The sequence below is a fragment of the Colletotrichum scovillei genome (genome assembly GCF_011075155.1).
Source record: "Colletotrichum scovillei strain TJNH1 chromosome Unknown Contig00009, whole genome shotgun sequence".
Lineage (NCBI taxonomy): Eukaryota > Fungi > Ascomycota > Sordariomycetes > Glomerellales > Glomerellaceae > Colletotrichum > Colletotrichum scovillei.
In genome coordinates this window covers 6153564-6175494 of record NW_023336267.1, presented here as the reverse complement: position 1 = coordinate 6175494, position 21931 = coordinate 6153564, and the positions used below count along the sequence as shown (strand labels likewise).

The 21931-nt window shown below is 53.3% G+C and overlaps 6 protein-coding genes across 6 annotated transcripts; 3 read left to right on the top strand and 3 right to left on the bottom strand.

The window, feature by feature from the left end:
* The first annotated feature begins 1915 nt into the window (after positions 1-1915).
* HER10_EVM0011438 (uncharacterized protein) lies at positions 1916-3285 on the top strand. The gene is made up of 2 exons (XM_035480871.1): positions 1916-2619; positions 2684-3285. Exons 1-2 carry the CDS (start codon positions 2582-2584, stop codon positions 2892-2894), a joined length of 249 nt encoding a protein of 82 aa, XP_035330094.1. The 5' UTR covers positions 1916-2581; the 3' UTR covers positions 2895-3285.
* Positions 3286-4284: 999 nt separating this feature from the next.
* HER10_EVM0000738 (uncharacterized protein) lies at positions 4285-5974 on the top strand. The gene has a single exon (XM_035470506.1). It carries the CDS (start codon positions 4668-4670, stop codon positions 5262-5264), a length of 597 nt encoding a protein of 198 aa, XP_035328789.1. The 5' UTR covers positions 4285-4667; the 3' UTR covers positions 5265-5974.
* Positions 5975-6103: 129 nt separating this feature from the next.
* Positions 6104-7864, bottom strand: HER10_EVM0000557 (uncharacterized protein; the record flags this gene model as incomplete). The annotated part of the gene is made up of 2 exons (XM_035470333.1): positions 6994-7864; positions 6104-6937 (listed from the first exon to the last, which is right to left on the bottom strand). The coding sequence occupies exons 1-2, from the start codon at positions 7765-7767 to the stop codon at positions 6104-6106; spliced, it is 1608 nt and encodes a 535-aa protein (XP_035328775.1). The 5' UTR covers positions 7768-7864.
* A 1382-nt stretch (positions 7865-9246) lies between these two features.
* HER10_EVM0006462 (ER lumen protein retaining receptor) lies at positions 9247-10838 on the bottom strand. Its single transcript, XM_035476045.1, has 4 exons — positions 10282-10838; positions 10156-10214; positions 10028-10094; positions 9247-9956 (listed from the first exon to the last, which is right to left on the bottom strand). The coding sequence occupies exons 1-4, from the start codon at positions 10304-10306 to the stop codon at positions 9463-9465; spliced, it is 645 nt and encodes a 214-aa protein (XP_035329477.1). The 5' UTR covers positions 10307-10838; the 3' UTR covers positions 9247-9462.
* Positions 10839-11140: 302 nt separating this feature from the next.
* HER10_EVM0012975 (WLM domain-containing protein) lies at positions 11141-12535 on the top strand. The gene has a single exon (XM_035482349.1). It carries the CDS (start codon positions 11337-11339, stop codon positions 12375-12377), a length of 1041 nt encoding a protein of 346 aa, XP_035330267.1. The 5' UTR covers positions 11141-11336; the 3' UTR covers positions 12378-12535.
* A 147-nt stretch (positions 12536-12682) lies between these two features.
* Positions 12683-14689, bottom strand: HER10_EVM0004605 (uncharacterized protein). Its single transcript, XM_035474241.1, has 2 exons — positions 13193-14689; positions 12683-13079 (listed from the first exon to the last, which is right to left on the bottom strand). Exons 1-2 carry the CDS (start codon positions 13954-13956, stop codon positions 13031-13033), a joined length of 813 nt encoding a protein of 270 aa, XP_035329236.1. The 5' UTR covers positions 13957-14689; the 3' UTR covers positions 12683-13030.
* Positions 14690-21931: the final 7242 nt, after the last annotated feature.

The following is a 21931-nucleotide window of genomic DNA, read 5'->3' as shown; positions in this document are numbered from 1 at the left end:
GGAAGAAGAAACGAGCGCGATGAGATGAAGATGGCTTCATTCCAGACACAGTGACCGCGACGCACAATGACGGATAGCGTATCGGTAGGGAAGAGGGACTCGGACGGGCCGCAGTGGATTCGATTTGCTACTGTGAACCGCAGCAGCAAACATTGTAAGCGACCGAGTGTGTGTGAGCGAATGAGTGAGTGAATGAGTGGGGGAGTAAGAAAATGCCCTGTCAGGCAGAGTTGAGAGGGAGGGACTGGTTGTGTGGCTGAGCCAGGTTGGTGTAGCCCTCGCGCTGCCACAGGCCAGCAGCTCGGGAAAATGACGTGCGAAGAATGAGATGCGACTGCTAGGTATTACCTAGGCACTTCTCTGGGCTCCTACGGAGACGGATAGAAGTCTGATCGAATCGGTTTTCCGTCCGGGGTGAGTTGCGAGAGGGAGGGAAATCCCCTACATGAGCTTCGACCAAGATTGCTTGTAAATGAGCGGTCCGTATCCGTAATTGAATTGGCAATTGGTCGCGAACATTTTCTTCTACGCTGCCTTGATGAATCGGCGATAGTGGTTATGTATTTCTTATTTCTTATTACAGGTGACTGAAATTGAATTGGAGTCTGTCGAACGTTGAGCACCTCGCTCAATTCTACGGCTCGTGAAATACTGGAAAGACAATGATGAGAATGACTGTAATTCCGTTCTTCGTAAGAAAAAGACAAGAAAAAACAAAACAGAGCAATTTGCCATGAGCCGTGACAAGACAACAAAGCAATGGCTCATTCTCTGCTTGGCCACTACCCCGTAGCATGTAGCCAATTCTCGGCCCAAATGCTTCTCAGTGTGTTACGCCTCTCGGTTGTACTCCATCCTTCCGCGAAGCACCGCCCGCAAACACAGCCACATCCATAATCCATACCTTTGCGTGTTGTCAATGAGGTGGGTGTGGGTGTGGTGCATCAGATTGAACGCCTATTGTAACGTGTAATGTAACTCAGCACCAACGCACGCTGCAGATGGACAAGTAAGTCATCGGCGGCCTCGACGAGCCCAGAAATCTTCTTTGTTCGAGTGATCTGAATCTTGGCATGAATTGCAACTGAGCCACAGAGTCAAGTTGAATATTGTAAGTCTGCGCCATTGATAGCTCTGGATGCCTCCGCATCACCTCTCTCCCTCCTTGTCTCGTATGCTTCACGTCACTGACTTTCATCTCCAGCACGCATGTCATGGCCTGTATCCCAGCTCCCGCAACATCAATATGCCCCGCCCCTAAACGGCAAGGTGAAGAAGTCGGGGGTTTGATGGTGGCGATCGCCTGGCGGCCATTCTGCAAATCACCATCCACGCTCGCCAAGCTATTCGTTAAGGACAAGTGAAGCTTAGATCCCGTTCACCGCGCCCCTCTGTTCGAGTCTGGCCCTTGGCCAGGCACCAGGCTCTTGCGATACCTACGTAAAGCATTTCCAGCCCAGACTAGGCTGCGTGCCCCCATGCCTCCCAACTTTTCCCCGAATGTTCCACACCACAGACACGAGAACATAGCGCGGACTCTCTTACTCGAATCCATCCCGCGCTGGGTCTCTGGCCTGTGTCTTAGTCTAGATCTCCTGCGCGCCCCATCAAAGTCTTTCGTTTCTGAGTTGACAGCCACGCAAACTACCGGTAGTCCCGCCCGCCAACATCTGCCCTCTCAAGGCAGCCCGCCTGCATGTCTATCACACAAAGTGCCAGGCCTATTACTACCTACCTCTGAAAGAAGCGGCCAACTGTCTGATGTCTCATCCCTGCACGTCTATCTCCCGGAAGTCATCCCAGATCCACGCGAGTGGCAAAACTACTTGGCGATGCAATGGAAGCTTCGAAAAAGTTGCCCAAGCTCCCTCCATGCGCGACTGTTTTGGCCAGTTCCAGCCAGGATCAACCCTCCCCTTGTCCTCAATCCTCCGTCTTTTTTCCAGATGCATTTTCTCTATTCCGACTTCTTCCCTTCAACATTGCTGTCAAGCATTATTGCCGACAGTCTAAGAGTTCTTTAGGTCGGGAAAGGAGGCCGTCGCTCACTGCCAGCCAATGCTTCAATTTTTACGTTCCTAATCCAACGTCCCCATGACAGTCTTTACAGTCAAGTGACTGCGGGAGCTAGGTCGCTTCCCCTGTCGCTCATCTTCAATATCCTCCGTAACATCACAGCCATCCTCTAGTGTATGGACACTCCATTATTTCCGATTGTAATTCCTAACTATTCCTTTTCAATCCTCAATCCCACCATGATACCCGGTGCCCCTGGGTATGGTTTCTTCACAATACCAACTGGTATCGTTTCGAAAAGGATATACTATGATGTCTTTTGTCCACTTCCTCGTGGTTTGTATTTGCAGCGGGCGATACAGCTGCCTATTCCCAAGTTCAAGCTGGGCCACCTCTCACTTACATCCTTTGATATATAATAAGGCCTGATCTGTTGGGTTGCCGTGTAGTCTTCAAGGCCAGGCCAGGCCAAACCAACTTCAGCTTCACGATCCTAACAACCAACGTCCACCTATCTTGCACTTTTGTCACCACCCTCATCATACCCGCCCCTCCACAACGCAACATGTCAGGATCTAGCTACTACCAGCGTCCCGCTCCGAGGTACGACGGCCAATCTCTCATTTCTCCCCTTGCACCCTGTCAGACCGATCCTAATGCCTGCCAGCTACTCTCAATATTCCACGTCTGCAAACACCGGCGGGCAGAGACGCGATACACCTGCCAATCAAGCGTCATATACCACCACAAGCTACTCACGCTCATCCGACCCGATGGACAGATTCTGGGTCACGGGCCAGTCGTCGGCCAGGCCCAATCGTGTAGCTGGACAGATGGAGCAATGGAATAGGCAATGGAGTTCGGCGAGTCGTCGCTAATACGACCGGCTGGCTCTTCGAAGGAGTGTGTGGGAGCTTCCCTGCCAACCCACCTTATGTTCTTGTATGATTATGATTAGTTTGCTCGATACCCACCCAGCATAGCATCTCACATTGTATATCACCATTCGAGAAACTCTTCGTTCCCCGCAAAACATCTACCGTCCCTTGACTCCCCACATCACCACCTCACATCGTCGCCAACCGAGGCCGCTGCAACACCCCGGGGAAGCGCAAAAGCAAAAGCGAGCACCCGCAACAGCGTTGGAACTCCTCCACCTGGGCTCGAACCAGGGATCTCCCGATTAACAGTCGGACGCCTTAGCCAACTGGGCCGTGGAGGATTGGTGTTGCCGAATGAGGCTCGTCAGCTGAGATGCGAGGTCCGGAGGGGTAGGTGTTGGCTAAGATGTGTTTGCTAAGATCTCATGCCCAGTGTTTTTTTGCTGGGGCTTGCGCATTCGGATGGCGGCCTCAGTCTGAGAGCGACAGAAGAGACGAGATGGCAGAGATCACCTCATCGACTATCAGGTGGGAAACTTGGTCAGAATCGGTTGACGGGGTTGACAGATTGATGACGGAGATCCAGGGCATGATCTATAGCCAGCTTAATATTATATGTAAAGAGTTCTGCGCGGGCAATAGCATCACAAACATTGCATCAATGGCCGAGAGTTCAGGCCTAGCGTTTCGACAGATCGGGCCTGCCATCCGGTGATCATACCCATATGAGACGGTATAGAGTGTGGTCCCTTAACAGATGCATTGCTCAAATGATCCTGTGCCTGCGTATGAGCGACAAACGCCTTTTTGGGACAGATGCAGTCTCGGCCAGCAAGCTAAAGGAAGAGTCACTGTCTAAGCTGAAAGAAGAGCCTCAGAAGCACAGGTCATCCTGGAACCGACATTCTCGGGTTCCCAGCGACAAGGGGGCGATGTTGTATCCCGCATGTTTTATCCCGAGTGGACGCACGTAGGGCTACTATTATTGAGTTTTCGACCCGAGCTTACAAAATCGTCACGCCGAATTGTGATCCACCTCGCCGGGTCATCCCGTCTTCAAGTTCACGCCGCATGTAGTATAACAAGCTCCAACTAGGGTGAAGACGGGATAAAAGCCCGCCGGCAGTTACAGTCTCATCTGCACTACGAAATCTTGGCGAACCGACTGAAACTTTCATCCGCACCAGAAAAGATGGGACGAAGCACCGACGACACCAGTCCCTCCTTATAACGGTGTGGATGTGTAATGATATGGAAAAAGAGGGAACTATACCAGAACGTTTCCGAAGAGACCGAGATGACAGGTCTCATCTCTTTTCCGGACCCAAACTTCCTGCTACGTCCCAAGGATCCTAGAAATCATGCAAAGCGGTCACGATGGCCCTGAGAAGGGCTAGACGGACTAATGGAATGGACATCTTTGTTTCCCTGAGAGAAACCATTTAGCTCGATCCGGAACGTGCACTGAAGCTCGCGCCAGGCGGCGGACCGTCGATTTTACCCCGCCAGCGCACGAACCGGCACCGAGACACAGCTTCACTCACGGTCTCATCACCCCATTTCACTTCATCTCACCTCTTCAACTCTACAATTGGGCATTGTTCATTCGAAGTTCTAGCATCGTTACACCAGATCGTTACTTGCCTTAGTTTCCTTGAAATCACAAATTTAAAGGCTGGCTGTTCAACCTTAGAGGTACCTGAGTCTCAGAGTCATCGCCTCTCGTCAACAGAGAGCCTCGAGGACCCGGTCCTTGCATGAATCACCAACATGGCCCAAACAAGCCAGCGAAGGAAGCGCCAGGCAGAAGAAGATGAAGAGGAATATCAAGAAACACCTTTCAAAAGAAGTCGCGTGGAGGATGTTTCCTATTTCCAGTGGCTATGGACACCACCTCGCCCGCCATCACGGAAAACCTCTTCATCGGGTCTATGGAGCCACTCCGTCCCGGATGGCCTATTCCTCACCCGTCATGACGCGCCCCGTTCCTTTTCTCTACCCCCGGAATCCACATCAAGACGGCCTCGTCGCCGGGGCGCCATCTCTGTGACATCCTCGTCACCCAGCGAGATGGATCGACACCTCGCGCGGCAACTACAGCACCAGATCGCAATCCTCCGACGCAAGGCAGCCGAGGGCCAGCATCAAGCACAAGACGAGGATTGCTGTGAAGATGACGGCGATGATGATGACAATGTCCACAACGAAAGGGACGTTGATCGCCTACAACGTGAACTAGAGGCCGTGCAGATCGACGCTCCCCTACCGTCTATCCTGGGCATTGCAATAGACTTTGATCAAAAGCTTTGCCTCAGTTCCTCCGGCCGTTCATCAGATGCCACCTCTGGGCATCGAGGTAAGCGATGAGGCATTTGAGCGAAACCCAAAGGATGGCGTCAACACACAAACAAACGCATTCACAAAACTAGTGGAAATTTGAGAGAGTGCAGGTGACACGGATGAGAGGATGTGTGAGAGAGGGAGAAGTACAGAGTCATTTTCACCTGTCAATCGTCGATCAAACACAGCGGAGAGGGGGAACCAGTTCTCTAACAGAGTTGCATAGAAACCGGTTCGCCCGCGGGCGCGGATGCCGCAACCTCCTCATCCTCTCCATTATCCTCCTCTCCCACGTGCTGCCGGCTCTGGGCATCGAATAAAGTCAACTCAGCAACCGGAGATACGAGCCCGACTACTCGGCAACACACCCTCGTCAACTCCTGCGGTAAAAGTAGTCGAGGCAGAAAAGGTGTCGGCAACGATGGTCTTTTGTGGAGGCGGCCTCGAACTTGAGACCAAACTCTGTGTTGCCAAGCTTCGATCCAACACACCAGCAAGACACACAGGCACCACACCACCCTCTCTCTCTCTCTCTCTCTCTCTCTCTGTGGCTCTCACTTCTCATATGACGGAAGAAGGCGGGCGATTACTGACGACCCTCGTCTCTCGTCTTGCATGAATGTCATACCGTAATAATACATTGATGTATTATACTTCAAGTAAAAATATGAATGTTTGGGTATCATGACCCTGAGGAATAGATAATAGAACAATGGAATAATGAAAGTTACCCAGGGAAATCTGAGCGCATTAGAAAGTTTCCGATTCTTTTCTGACACCTATCATTCGATAGCTTGAGAACCACCGTCTGCGGCTCTCCCTCCCTGTACTATTCCCAACCCCGCCTGCCTCTAGGCCCATCGCTCTCACCTCGCTGGCGGAGGCGGCGAATTAGACCTCGCAAATGGCCAATTCGGGTCCTTCTCCCCTGTCGGGGTATCTGCCAGGTCCCCAAACGGACTCACGGTCTGCGTCCGTCTCAACCAGTTCTTTGTGCCCTCCCCAAACTCATCGCTTTCCTCGTCCACCCTATCCAGCTTTTCATTGTTTGCCGGACCCTGTGCCTGTGCTTGTACTGACGCAGGCGCTGGGCCTGTGCCTGTGCCTGGATTAATCGTGAGAGGAGGGGGAGCCTCCTTCTCCCGATCTCGCGCAGGGGCCGGGGTGGCAGGCAACGACGTCGCCGGCGGGCCATCCCTAGACCTTGGCGGGAATAGAGAATAGGGCGGCTTCTTTGGCGAAGGCGGCACCGGCCTTCTTGACACCGACTGTTCCCTCTGTATCGTACCCATGCCCATCTGCGGCGCGGTACTGCTCACAAAGGTCGTCTGTCGAGAAAAGTTGGGCTGCCCATCGCCGAAATCACTGACCGCGTAGCCCATGCCTCCAGACGACCCCGTCGTACGTGCTGTTTCTGGACGGGTCGGTGATATTGGGCGCTTGACATCTTGCGGGTAGCCATTGTTCATAGCCAGCGCGTTTGTCGTCATCAGAGTATTCTGCTTCGGGTAGCTGATTTCACGACGGAGCTCCCGTGCCGTCTGGTCCTTGCGCTTGTTACGCCGGTAACGAGTAAAGATGTAGAAGCCCAGTATGGTGAGAAGAGATGAGCCGATGATGGCCCCCACGACGGCGAGAGCCGCCTGGGTAACTGAAACTGCGGCGCCTTGTGCTTGTGACACACGTAAATTTGCGTCGTCCTATGTAAAAAGGTTAGAAATCTTGAATGACACACAACCACGGAGTGACCACGTACTCTCGCAGCTTGAATCTGCTGCTGTGCCTGCTGCTGAGCATTCGATATAGCCGCACTGGCGGATTGTGTCGCAACAGCAATGGCTTGCGCAGCACTTGCGCTGGCACTGGCTTGTATGCTCGCAATCTGAGAAGCCAGCTGCGTCTGCGCGCTCGCTGTAACCATGGCAAAGTTGTCCGCAACCTGCTTGCTCGCACTCTCCTTGGCCGCGTTCTGGGCGTTGAGTATTCCCTCCTTAGCGCTTGCCTGTGCCTGGACGACGGCATTGTTGGCCGATATCGAGGCCCGGGTGGCCGCATCGTTGGCCTGCCTCGCCTGCTCCTCCGCCTGCCGCTGTCGATCTCCGGCCTGTCTCACTTGGTCGTTTGCTTGTTGAATAGCTTCTCGAGCAGACTGGGATGCCGATGCAATGGCCTGCTGTGCTGATCGAGACGCCGAGTTGATGGCGTCAATGGGGTTGCCGATTGCTTGTCGCCCGAAGAGAGCCGCTGGTGTCGGCACCGATAATACGACACGGTCTTCAAGGCGGGCCGGCTTGTTGTCATCTGTTGATGCCGTCGGCGGCAACACCCTCTTGCCCAATAAGTCCTCGACCAGATCATGGCCTGCCGCCCTCCTCCTCCTTTGAGGTTCCGCCGGCGACCTGTGGTCTCCTCCGTTGTTCACCCATCTTGCTCTTCGCCCACTTCCTTCATCCACCGCCGCGACTGCCGCCAACACAAGGGAGGCCAGAACACAGAGCAGTACTATTCGTGGGAGGCAAGCCTTCACCATGATTTCATTGTCGTCGAATTATGTGTTCCTCCTCTTCACCGTATTCATATTATTCGTAGTAGGTAGTCCGAACGAAAGAAGCAAATCTCAAATCACCATTAACAAGAAGACTAATAATCAGCAAGAGTACTCGAAACGAACTGAAGAGGAATAATACAAGAAAAAGACCAAACCAGGAAAGGACAGGCTTCAGGCGGCCCGGTCAGCGGCCCTCGCCCATGTTATGGCCCATGAGCCCGCTTCATCCTAACCGTCGAAGAACAAGAGCCCCACGGCTTTCAGCCCACCTGGGCAACGCCGGCGCGGGTCGAGACTCGTTGGCCCCGTCTCCTCGCCGATATCACATCCCAGATAATGCAGTCGGCTTCATTGGAGTAGGAACCTGGGGAGGAGGGTTGAGGGTTGAGGGTTGAGGGACGGGGCCACACGGCGGCTTCTTTCGTCACGATAGTAGCAGCCGCCGACTGGGGGAGATCAGATTAGCGCGCCACCGTCCCATTTTCTTATTCGGTCAGACGCCCAGAGCCCAGTTGGCTGTAATGCATGCATGGTTTCACAAGTGAATTTGGAAACAGCACGCTGACAGAAACGTCAGAAAAGTTTATGCCTGCAGTTGGGAGGTGTTTGTTGCGCCAGCGGCATCAACCTTCGGCTGCGTTCCGAGCTTGGTGCTGTCTCAAAAGCCAAAGTTGGACTGGATCCCTGGTCCGTTGAGGCTCTCAGGCGGAGGAGAATTACAATTGCGGGATCGTCTTCCAACAGCGTCGATCCTCAGGCTCCTTGGTGTCGCATATCCCTGTCCAGGGTCACTTGACTCGAACCCGGGAGCAAGTCAAGGTCGAAAGGTCGGGGTGGCCGGGGGAACCAAAAGGAACCGATGGCGAGATCCATTACCTTGAACCGTCCGCCGACTGCCACCACACTAGATTGCCCTTGTTCAGGGTCTGGTTCCCCCTCCAAGTTAGGCAAAGGCAACGAAAACTTATAAGCCAGCAGGGACAGACCTTTACTCGGCGTCCCAAGAGCCGCAACAAGATTTCGGAAGCCGGCGAACTAACCGAAAAGAACGAGTCACCCAAGGCGTGCCATAGCCGCTGAAAAGTGCGTGCGTGAGTTGCGTGTTTGTGATTGTGAAGAGCGTTGAGTAAGGTGAGTGTGGATGGGTGGGGAGAAACATGTTGCGCGAGCGCGAGCGTGAGGGTCGTGGAAATTTGGAAACGTTCTTCACATTGACCATCTATATACCAGTGGGTGTCCCGGTCTTCTTTCTGTTCGTTCTCGATCAAGTCGATCTGTAGGCACTTTATGAGCAGCTCAACCAACACATATCCATCTGTGCGTGGATTGGAGTTCTGGCTGTCTGGCCGCCCGTGCAAAAAACTAACCATATCTCCCAACGCCAGCCATGCATCCATCCGTCGCGGAGGATATTCCCTATCCTTGAACCTAGGCAACCCCCCCCCCCCCCCTTTTTTTTTTCTTCTGGTTTTGCGTTGTGTGCCTGAGAAAATCCCAATACTTGTTGAGAGACTGGACGAAAATAAGAACAAGGTCATGGCCCGCCATTTGGCTCCAGCGCTTGTTCATAGCTTTTGTTGTTACAACCCATGACTCTGTATTCCGCGGCGCCCGCAACCTGGCGGATGTTTCCAGGTCGGAAGCTGTGCGAAACCTCGTGGGTGGGAGAGTACCATTTTAAACGGGCAGCTTGAACTTCTTGCCCTTCATCACCTTGGTGTAATAGATCCAGAAGAAGTCACTGTAAAGGATGGTCTGGATAATACCGGCGGTAATGGCGATCCAGTCAACCTTGTGGTTGACCTCAGTGAAGTAACGGTAGATCCAGTTGGGGATATACAGGGCACGGTAGATACCGAGGGCGAAGAGGTAGTGGGTGGTGATGGTCTCGGCCTCGCCGGTGCGCTGAAGCATGAAGAGTTGAGGCAAGATGGCAACGGCCTCGAGCCAGATAGAGAAGGTCCAGGAGATCTCCCAGAAGGTGTACGAGTAGGGGAAGATGATGGCCAGGGCGGCAGCTCCGCCGAGCAGGTACTGGACGCGGAAGGTATCCTGGTTGGGGTCGTTGGTTGGCTTGTAGGCGGTCGTCATCAGGTAAACAATGTACCCTTGGGAAGAGATGAAGAGGATTTTGAAAACGAGGTTCCATAGACTAGAGGTCGTAAACAAGTCTGAGGGGGGGAACAAACAAACGCTGGTTAGCTCAGGTCAAGCGGAGAGAAGGGAAGGCAATGGGGCTTACCAAGGTACCTGGTGATGTAGACCAGGAAGTAAAGGGCTTGCGACTTGAACGAAATACCAGAACAGCTCTGAGAAAGAATTAGATAAGGGCCCTGGGTGTGACGACATGGTGGGATTCGGAAAGCTCACGTTCAGCTGCACCATCTTGTGGAGGAGAATGCCGATACTGGCAAGGTGGGACAAGTCCCCTGCAAGCCCATCATGTTAGTCCCCGGAGCAAAAAGTCGCAATATTGAGGATTTTGGCGACACGTACCGGCAACGCGGAAGAGATTGAGCATCGTGACAGATTGATAGCGGCGAGGCGATGGATCGCGATTGACGATTGGGGGCGGGAGGGAGCTTCAACACGGGGGAGAGCTTGGAGCTGCCAGTGACAGCGCGCGCACGGCTTATCGGATGGTTGTAATCAAGCAAGTACAGGTCGCCTTGCACGCCGGTGGTTTCGTTGTCGTCGTCGTCAAGCGTCGTCGTGACGTGTCGTTTTGTTTGGGTTCGCGATGTTTTGGCGTCGTGACGTTGGAATTCTTGGGTTGCTGGGGAGGGAGCTTCGAGGCTGCGTTTAGCACAGCTGGCAGCTTTTTTGGGTTTCCAGGAGGTCGAAAGGACACGAACGCGATTGCAAGCTCATTGGAAGCTGGAACCGAACACTCGAGCCACACAACTAAACACTCAGGTGCCTTACGCAGTGCTTCGTACCGTACCTTACAGTGACTGGCCAGCGGCGACGGGAGCTGGTGTCCGCCTTACCTAATACGAGACATATCCGGCAGGGCTTAGGTAAGGCACGCGATGAAGATAAGACACTTTGCGCTCTTTCGTTCCTGGAGACTAAGGCATCTACCCGCTGTGGGGTCCTTCAGCATGGAGCCTACCTACTTGTAAGGTGCAGCACCTCGACTGAGTGAAATGCTGAGGTAATCATCCATGTAGGAACGGGTTCTCACACGCTTAGGTAAGGTAATCGGAGCGGAATCCCCGAATTTGCGCTACGGGAATCGCGGACTCCACTTTTAAGTCCAGGCCGCTGCCCCGAACGCGACGGAGGTCGGGGAGTTCCCAGGTGCGCCAAGATGTGACGTATTACAAAGCTGCCTGAATGACAAACCTCCGAGTGTCCCATCACGGGGTGGCCATCTGCGCCTCAGCCCGCACTCGTTGTGCTTCCCAACATTTCCATGAGTGCCACCCACTTCTGTATATAGACGCACAATTTGGCGCACTCCTTGCAACCCTGCACATATCTAGCAAAATACCAAGCTCTACGGATAAACCCGACTACGATCACCAATTCAAACCCCCCCACCAACCATGGCCGAACCACACTCTTGCGAGTCCGACTACGACGACTCCGCCGATGAAGCCATCACCATAACGCTCACCCACCGCAACACACCACACACCTTCAAGTATCCTCCGGATGGAACAATCACCCACCTCTCCGAAGATGTCGAAGACACCCTCTTGATCCCCGCCTCAAACCAAAAGTTCATCGTTCCGAAACTCGGCCTCCTCAAACCCCCCTTCAAAGACCCCGACATGTCCCTCGTCGACCTACAAAACAAAAAGATTATGCTCATGGGCGTCGAGGCAAAGGAGGTCGCCTCCCTTCAAGCCGCATCCGAGTTCGCCGCGAAACGAAACGCTGCCCGCAGCGCCGCCCGCAGACAGAACCGGCCCTCGAGGAGGCGAGACCAGGGCCGCGCGCAGGCGGACAGCACCTATACTTTCCTCTCCGTCCGACCGCTAGCAGGCCTCCCGCGTCCAGAGAGATCTCTGGCGCTTCTCGAGAAGCTGAAAGAGGACCCGGGCATCCGCGCCTCCATGCGCAAGCACAAGTTCAGCGTCGGCCTCTTGACGGAGATGGAACCCCTATCCAACACGCAGTCCAACCACGAGGGGACGACTCGACTCCTCGGCCTGAATCGCAATAATGGAGAAGCGATCGAACTGCGGCTGAGGACGGATGCGCACGACGGCTATAGAGACTACAAGACCATTCGCAAGACGTTGTGCCATGAGCTGGCGCATAACGTACACAGCGACCACGACCGCAACTTTTGGGACTTGTGCCATCAGATCGAGCGCGAGGTCGACGCGGCGGACTGGAAGCATGGCGGACACACGGTCGGAGAGGGGTCTTCGTACTATGCGCCGGGACAAGACGAGGAGGAGGACGTCGAGGACCACGGTGGTTGGGAAGGCGGCGATTTCGTCGTGGGAGGGAGCGGTGGTGGCAACGCTGGCTTGAGCCGACGAGAGATCCTGGCCAAGGCTGCAGAGGAGAGAGCCAAAAAGATGAACATGGAGAGGAGGGACGGAGGAAAGCCTGACTCTGGCCCGTCGTCGTAGAGGTTCTGCATGGTTCCCGGGGCAGCATTGAAGCGTTCGTATGGTGTTACTGTTACTCTGCTTTCTGGATTTAGCATTGCGCAGGCGTTGCGGTGGCTTGGATATGGGACATTAACTGACCTCGCTGGTCACGGAGTAGTTAGTCATCTCAATCACGATGAATGTCCGCTCTCTAAACGATTGGGTGCCCTCATAGGTGCTAGCATTGTGGTTTCGCATCATACTATCTTGCATGACCATCTAAACCCTTATTGCGACGGTTCATCTACCCTAAGGTAGAGACATCTTTCTACCCAACGGGTAAGCCATGCTGTTACTCGTACAAAATGCCGCCTTCTTCATGAATGCTGTGAAAAGAAAAGAACAAAAAGAGAGAGAGACCTCGTCCGAGTGTCCTCCCGGTATGATATCCCATTCCTAGAACGCCTTGATGCCATGCCTATGCCATGTCCGGAAACGCCGCCAATGCATGTAGGCGTACGGCGACGCCAATTGCTGTCGCCCAAATGCCCATGTTTTTCTGCTTCAAAATGGAACAAAACGGAAGAAGAAAAGAAAAGGAGTCGTGTAGCGGCTTGGGAAAGCCTGAGCTTGAACTGATCCACGCTCCAATCATGCAGATTTTGTAATCAGTGGAAGAAAACCGCCTTCAGCTATTGCTGTGTCTTGAGCCACTCCTTTTGCTCCGGCTCCCACTTGTGTCTGTATATCGTGTTAGTCGTGAAAATAAGAGTCGGAATTCCGCCGCCAGGATCAAAGCTTATTTAGGGGTAAGATAAAAACAAGCATGGGTCCCAACGTAGATCTAAACTTACCCTTGCCATTCGGTAGTCACCAAGCTCTTGGTACCGTACTCTTCGGAAAGAATGCGCTCAAAGCTGTAGGGAATGGTGGCGGGAACACCCTCGAACTCGGTCTCGCGCATGGGGAAAAGGTCGGTGGTGCGGTAGCGGTGGTAGTTCTTACAACTCCAGACACCAGGCATTCCGGAAGGGTCGCGCTCGGCGAGGCCAGTAATATCGATAAAGGCACCGTTGGCCATGTTGATCCAGCGGGCGTCAATGATGTTCTGGCCGTCGCCGCGGTCCTTGTCAGTGCCGTGGGGGTTGACGTCGAGCAGGTAGCGTTCTTTTCTGGCGTTGCCATCCTTGTCGGTCCAGTCGAAGTCGTGCTCGGTGCGGTTCAGGTTCTGGCCCATCCAATACAGAGTCGCCGTCGAGACCTGAACATCGAGGTCGTAATCCCAGGGCATGATCTTGCCGTTCCACCACCAACCCAGAAGCGTGCCGTGGGCGAGCCATGTCTCAACCTTGAGCTTCTTGGTAATGGTCAGATAGGAGCGGACGAGGTTGCGGAGAACAACACGGTGGTCGTCGTAGCCCACAGCTTGCTTGAAATAACGGATATCGTAGTGGCCAAGCTCTTCGCCACAGCAGGGCTCGTGGAAGTACTTGGTGTCCTCGCGCTTTTCGATGACCGGCGGTGAGGATTGGCTGACATCTCTAGCTGCTTGAGGTGCCGCAAGAACAGTTGATGTGAGGCCTAGCACGGCAAGGGGAAAAGTAAGGTTGAAGCGCATCTTGGCTAATTGCGTTGTGTTGTGACTTGAGTGGGATTCTTGAAATCGAGATCCAGAATGATGGGTGATTAGTCGGTAACAATGATGGCAAACAAGAATCCCCAAGTTCCAAAAATGGTGGGATGCTGCTGCTTGTCGAGTTTTCTGGAGGCCTCGTAATGCCAAGAAGTTGTCTTCGGGAGGTGGCCGATGCGAGGCAGGAAGGAGGTGAAGGTGGATATGACAGGAGCCAGAGAGGCCGATGAGGGTAATTCGTTTGTTGACTGCCTCAAGTCAAGTTCGGTGAGTGATAGCAAGCGACTGGGATAAACGAGAGAAAGCGTAGAATAATCCTTTCGATTTCTGAAGTCGGTCAAAAACAGAGAGTGGGCGGATTTTTTTGGGTATTGTTGAAGCTGGTCAGGCGATGGCGGTATATAAGACGAGTTCCAGAGGGCGGGACCGAGGGCGAGGGGAGCTGATCAACTCTGAAGCAGAGGACGAGATGGTGAAATGTGTTGCTGCAGGTGTTCAGACCGTGATGTCGAGGTCAGGTCTATGTCTATGTTACCGAAGGATGTCAAAACACGCAGATGCCAAGAAATAAGAGGTAAGAGAAGAAGACCGGCGCGGACATTAGGGATGCGCAGCAGGGCAGGAGGAGGTGATATGTATGTAAGTACATAGAATGGATGTGTGGGAGGTGGATGGAGTGGGATTCGTGTATTCATACATGGGAGTGTGAGTGAATGAGAGACTGGGCCAGAGGAGAGAGAAAGAGAGAGAGAGAGGCGTGTGGTGACGGGAGACGGGTGAGGGATGGAGGTGTGAGGGTGTGGGAGTGGGCTTGTGGAGGGTGTGTGGTGATCCCGGTCATGGTATTAGTGCAGCATCCCGAGTCCCGCCATGGCAAAGAATCCCCACGCAGACCATGGAGCACCTATGGAACTGGATTTTTTGGAGGGTTTTTTTTTTCTCTTGCAGCTTTCGCTTTCTTTGCCAAGATGATAATGCTCCTACAGGCTCCAGTCTTTCCGAGGGGCCTCCTTTCTCGCATTTGACTGATCCTTTTTGTTGTATATTCCACAGAGCCAAGAGAACAAGAACAACAACGAAAGGTCATCTCACAGGGGATCACTTCCTATGTCCCGCCTCCAGCCTAACCGTTCCACTGTCTAAGCCGCCTGGGTCGCAAGTAACGGTACGGTAGTAGCAGTAAGGTATCCGTACGGAGTATGGGCTATGGATAGCTACTGGGTACTACGTAGAGGGCGTACGTACGCAGTACTATGGTGGTAAAAAGCAGACACCCACATTCCTTTGCGAGAGAGTCGGAAAGAGACTGAGACTGGCGGATTTGCGCGTATGCGCCATGTTTGAGCGGCATACGTAATCCCGCGTCGAAAGGAGTTGATGGAGGCAGGGCGGACAGGGCCCGGGCTGTCGCCGGTGGCCGGGAGCGGGTGACAAGCCGCGTCCTACGGTGGTACTAGACACTGCTGCGCCTGCTCATGCCGCGAGTGTATTCGTAGCCAGACCGTACGGATAGACAAGGGCCCATTAGGATCCAGTAAAGGTTAATTAAAAACACAAAAATCAACACAGACTGGCGAGGGTCTGGTCTGAGGAGGACAGGAGCATCCCGCCGTACGGAGTACCTTAGGGAACAATCTCAAAAAAGAAGCTTGAGCAAAATGGGACCCGGTGGGTGTGGTCCGGGAAAGACGGGGGTCAAGGTAGCAGGGGTGAGAGAAAGGAGACGACGTTGGAGCGTGGGCGGAATATCAGAATCTGCAGTTGGCAGTTGCGTTGCGGTTGCGCGGTTGCGCAGTTGCAGTTGCAGTTGCACTTGCACTTGGCACTTGCCCCTCTGACTCTCTCCAAAGCTCGGAACGGCAGGGGTGGAGACGGGGGTCCTGCCATTGGGCGTTTGGGTAGGTACGGAGTACGGGGGTTACACCCTTCCATCAAGAGGGCAAGTGTCGTGTGCTCCTGCTGTTGCTCGCTTTCTGCTCTCGTGCTTCTTCTCCTTTCTTGGTGACGGTTCTTGTCGTCTTTGCAACTTGCAACTTCCAAGTGCAGGCAGGTGGTCCCAGACTTCCCAGACTTGCCAGTCGCCGCATAAGCCGCTAACGGGCTTGGCACAATTTGGGGGTGGCTCCAGCGTCAAGGTCAGCGCCGGTGCCACTTGCGCGGAGCTAAGGGGACATAGTCGACTAGCCGATATCTGCCTTGCTCTCTTGAGTTTCGATATCGCCCTTGGCTGTCACATTGTGTACTTGTATGCACCGCCGTTTGCTCGGTGCTAGGCTTAGTGCCGAGTGTGCCGACGGGCCGGGTAACTTGTAGTGACTAACAACCACTCTGGCATAGGTTGTCTTGACGATCTGATATCAGCAGCATAGTCCGAAGGGGCAGTCAGTCAGCCGCAAAGTCAATGGCAGTCGTCTCAAGTCATCTCACAGGGAATCTCAATCAAGAGGACCACGAGCGAAAATGTATGAAAGGAAAATGCACCTAGGCGAATTCGTTTAAGCGAATGCCGAGGTGGAGGGGGACCCGGGCCATCGCCGTTTGGCCGAAACGGCAAGTGAGCACCTGACGATGGGAACTGTGATCCTTCCTTATCAGAGCTGCCAACGTCACAATGGAACCTCCCCAAATCCCTTCCCTCCTCCCCCCGGAGCCATACCTAGACCCATCCAGGTGGAAGGAGCCCCTGTCTGCTACTTCCCAATTTTTAGTGTATGATCGTTTCTGCCCGGGAGGCACACATCCAGATTCTGGGCGGTTCCTTCCATGATACCCCAAATCACCAATTTCACGGTCGCGGGACCGAGATATCGATGACGGGGCGATTTAGTACTTCCATTTACTGCGTACCTTACCTGGGTACGAAGTACACAGCCAATGAGGCAAGTCCCGGGCCAAGTCACTCATGGAAGTGTCGCGTGCCCATTGACGATTACCAACACCCACAGATTCCCATCAGACATTCTCAGGCAGTCATCCTTCATCCGATGTCGATTCCCCCGAAATCTGCATATTTGCCTTCCAGGCTTCAAACAATTGAAAGCAGCCAAGGCCATCATCCACCGCTGCGCCCGACGGTCACGGACACACACACATGGCCTAGGTACCTTACCTTAATTGGCATCGGATCAAACAACTTGGGACAAATTTGAGTGCCGTACTCCGTATCTAAGAGGTACACAGGCACACACGGCACGACCCCATTTCCTACCCTCGCACCATGGCTTACATGGGCAGATTGGCGCGGCTTTGGTTCCTTGAGAGTCTCACTGTCAACTTCTCGTGTCTCAACGCGCCCGCCCCCTTGGCGCCATTCAGCTTCTCCCCTCCCCGTCCAATGACGTGAGGCCGCTCCGTCGGGGCTTCACCTTGGCCGTCACTGGGCCTTTTGGCGATATGCGCGCCGGCAACACAGTCAATCCCGTTCCGCTACTTGGCATACAGGATCCGACCAGACCGTACTCCGTATCGCGTACGTATGGATATACTATGGAAACAACAAATGCGGTGTTCGATCAGAATGCAAGGCTTAGGACTGCAGCTGAAGATCCAACAAACCAACGGCCTCATTCAGTGCTCAACGACTTGCAGTCAGCGGATAGTTATAATTCTACACCCCTCGCCCCGGCTGCCAGGCCCATAGGTATCCAGCATCAATCCGCTCCGCGTATGGCAATCAGCGGCTCTGCCTCAGCGCAACGTCTGATATGGAGAATAAACGTCCCAAATTGATACGACTGGCACCGAAAGACACGATGAACGACTCGAGTTGTCCATCCGAACCCACCAGGTCGATCAAACGATGTCCAACCAGATTGTGCACAGAGGGCAGAGGCCAGTGGCATGGCTGAAAACTGAAATATTCAGGGCCCAAAGAAAGACCCCTTTCCCCTTCCACAAGTCTAAGAGAAACGTCCCGGCACCAGCGACCTCACCTTTCCATTTTCACCGTTCCGCTCTGAGAGACTCACGCCCTCAACTCGCAGGCTTTCTTCCAGTCCTCACGCCTCTCAGTCTCGGCTGGTCAATCATCCTCAGTGCGCTCCAATTGGCACTTGGCGCCGGTGGCCCCACAGCGACGCGTGGCCCTGCAAGACACCCCTGCCACTTATCCCTTTTGGCGACAACGGCTGTCTGCAACTTTTGTTCCCAGTCGAACCAGGCGCCGCTGTCCCCTTTTTTTTTTCTGCCCATTGATTATTCTTTTTAGATGCATAATTCAGCACCAGGACTACCTTACGAATCTACAGATTACCATACTCCATACAACTGGGCATGATACTGTACGCCGTGGCGCATGCCTCCCGCTGTTTGTGGCTCAATCACTTCCGCTCCGCCCATCGTCCGTTTCCCTCCCCGTCTTCGCTGGTCCGATGTCGTTGCTGGTTGGACCCAGAGCTAGGTTACCAAACAGTGACCGACCCATTTTCTCTTTTGACGGCTCACGGCACGTTCAACGAGTTGTCGCTAGTCAACACAAGTTTGGCGGCTAGCAACAGAAGCTTTCGTGGCACCCCGGTTTCAGGTTTCTCCTGTCAACTATGGCAACTCGTCACTGGCCGCGTGGTTGGCGTCGACAACCGGCATCCTGTGCCGAGGGCGACAACAACTTGCAGTCGGAAGACAGCTGTGGCTTTCAGCTTGGGAAGCATCGCTCAGAACTTGCTACCTAGGTAGCGGGAAGGGAGGCGGCAATCATAGTGAAATGAGGAAGCAATCCGATGTCCGCACTCGTGTCTACACTCAATTGTGGCTGCATGCCTCGGCGCCGAACCGGCCAAACAAGAACAACAACAAACCACTACCAAACACACTACAGCCTTGGTACGGATTACCATGCTCATCCTTATACGAAATCAGATCACAGTTAGCGGTGCAGTGATACTTTCGTACAGTCTCTCTCCCCACGGCGTCAGCAAGATGACCCTGTCACTCTCCAGAATCCAGACAAGAAAAGGCTGGGGATCTCGCAAAGCGTTATGGTTGGTGGTGGGAGAATTGGCATTGTCTTGGCCGTCTGCCGGTGCTCCCGACTGAACACACGCCCTCGAATTGTCTCAGTCTTCCAACCGTCGGGCGAAGAGAAGGAATGCCTGAATCAAATTGACGGAATCCTTCGAGAGGTTCTCGCCCATACTGTTACTATTTCCGCCGCGACTGGAGAATGCTCTTCATCAACCGTTTATTCCACCCACCAGGACTTTGGACTTGGTCTCAGGCCCCAGGCGCGTCGAACTACGAATAGATCCTGGAGGCCTGGACATTGTTCAAAGTGGAGAGACTCTGGGTATGCGTGCGAATACGTCTGCGCCTCTATCTTTGCACTCATCGCATCTGCCCCACTGCTCATGCAAGGTTCGCCTTTAATGCAGATAAGCATCATAGGAAGAGGGCGAGGGTCAGTGAGAGGCTCTTGGCCGGGGGCCATCGTCCAAGGGGCAGCCTGGATTATCATCAACTGACAAGAAAGACTAAAATTTCATTCTCTTCAAACGGGTGGTCGCTCACACGACACACAACCAGGGCAGCAATGGCGAAAAGATGACGCCAAGCATCCACCCAACCATAGGGCTCACGCCACAACCCGATGCAGTCTTGCACATCACCATGATCGATATTAATTACCCGGTGTTGCCGTTGACGTGTGCGCCGTAATGTGGGCAGGGCTGAGTCCCGGGACTCGTCGGCGGCACCGCCCCCGCGACGAAAGCATCCAGTTCCGCCCCGCTCTACCGGCCTTCCGCGCCTCTTACGGCGACCGCGCAAGCTACTCCGGCCTCCTGATCCATGATGATCCCCGTTTTGCCCGTTCCCAAGACGGCCGGGAGGAGGTCCTCGTTCCCTGACCCGGAAATGCGGTAAACTTTATTTGAGAGCTCGTCAGTGCTTCCGGTTCGGGATACCAAGCCTCGGGACTGGTGATTATGCTTGTCAAAAGTCTATTCCTGGCCCCCAAAACTGGTACGGATACGGCACATGACGCTGACACCACACCGTCCGTAATCGACTGCCGGCTTGGCTCTATAACGGCGAATGCCTAGACGAGCTGGGTTCATTGAAGCAGTCTTCCGATTACTGGGCAGGCACTACCGCATAGTCAGCAGTCCACGTCAGTGTGAAGCTTGTTCGGTGAAGCCTCGATCGAGGCTTACTGAAGGCGCCAAAGTTGATGCCCTTAGGACCTCTACTTCATTGATCACAGCTAGAAGGCCTTCTTCGACCTTTGTAGACCATCGTGTGCTGCATAGAAAGGCTTCTGCTCAAGTGATAATTACGTCAAGAATTCGGGAGGCTTGTTTGCAAACGGCCAAGCAGTCGCACGTGGGTCGCCATGTTGTCTACTCGGCACTTTCATCCGTGACAAAGGCAGATGGACGGCAGTTGCCGCTCATCCGTAGACGTAAACCGTGTAGCTCACATAAGAATTCCCCAGTCTAGTAGTAGGGTCCCCTCTGGTGTTGAATGAGAAGGCCTGCTGAACTATCGCATAAGCATAAATAACATGGATTGTTCTTGCTGCCGTCAACTACCTGAAGGAGAAAAAGGCGGATCATGCTATAAATTGTTCATTGTCATTAGATAATCATGCCGGCCTTAACATCTCTTGCCTGCGACTATAGGAACTTGGAGAGGTCTACGGAGCATTTCAACTTTTCGCATAACGTATGAATCCACACTTGGCCTCACCTCGCGGCGCAAAAGTAGAAATCCCCAAATAAGTCCAGTTTTCCGTCTTGTGAGGTAACAGGCGTCGAAGGGGAATAACAAACAAGCTATTGGATTATATACCGCGGGATTCTTCGCGAAATATGTAATGCAAGTTGGGTCCCAAAGAACTTGGAAATACTGAAATGTATGTTTCATGAGAAACATCGATAAAATGCAGTGGAGGGCCTGATTCTTAACGTTGAACTTGATCTTGATCTCAGCCCCGAAAGGATCTTTTCAAAGTTGGTAAGTGCCATTGGCTGCGCGGAGAGGAAATCCGGTATTGCCTCTGAACTCCATTATCAAGTTTTCTTGCCGATCGTCCTCGCAGGTCAGAGATGGCCTTCCTCGATCTTACGAAACACGACGATACCCATTCCAACTTTCATTCATATGATATTCCAATGTTCAAAAATCGTCAGCAGCGTATGTTGGTTTCCGAAACTTTAGCATGATATTGTTCACTGATACACCCGTTCATGCAGGAAAGCGTTTGTGCTCTTTTTCTCTCATCTATAACCTAGACCTGGAAACCCACTCACGATACTGGATCTTAAATGAGCCAGACTGCTGAGGAGATCGAGATGCTTCTCGAAACATGGTTTACGGGAACTTGCTTACTTGTGTCGTGCCCTGGCTGAAGTATCTGATGGCCATACCTTAGCATATGCCATCCTCGGAATTGACCCGAGTTTCCAGCTCCAGGAGCCAAGTCAATCAGCTTGCCGTACCTACCCTTCTTGAGTAGAACGGCCTCTCGGTTACGCTGTCCGTCTCCCACGGCGCACTATACTGGATCATATAACGCGGACATACCTTGGTCTGACATCCATTTCACATATGGTTTTGACTGGATCTACTGACTTCCTTTCAATACCACAGGGGACAAGCAGCAGATTCATGTGTTGGATGTCAATGCCATATGGCTCTACGCTTTCGAAGACATGAAGATGTCAACGAGTCTGGGCCAATTGGTTCCCAGAATCTTCATCACGATGGCGTAAAGATCACTAGATTGTCCAAGATCGGGCAGATGCTTCAGGTTGGGTCTCGCAGAGACTCCATTGCTGAACGAGTTTAAGCATTATCTCACGAACGTCTAAATATACATCGGTAAGCTGAACCAGCTTCTGCTTGCTTGAGCGAATGAATCATGTCTGCTCATGGAGCTGACTTTCGCCATCGGAGGGAGTGCTCAATTGCCTTCTCAACAACACCTGCCCCGTGTTTGACATCACTGCACCATGCACTCCGT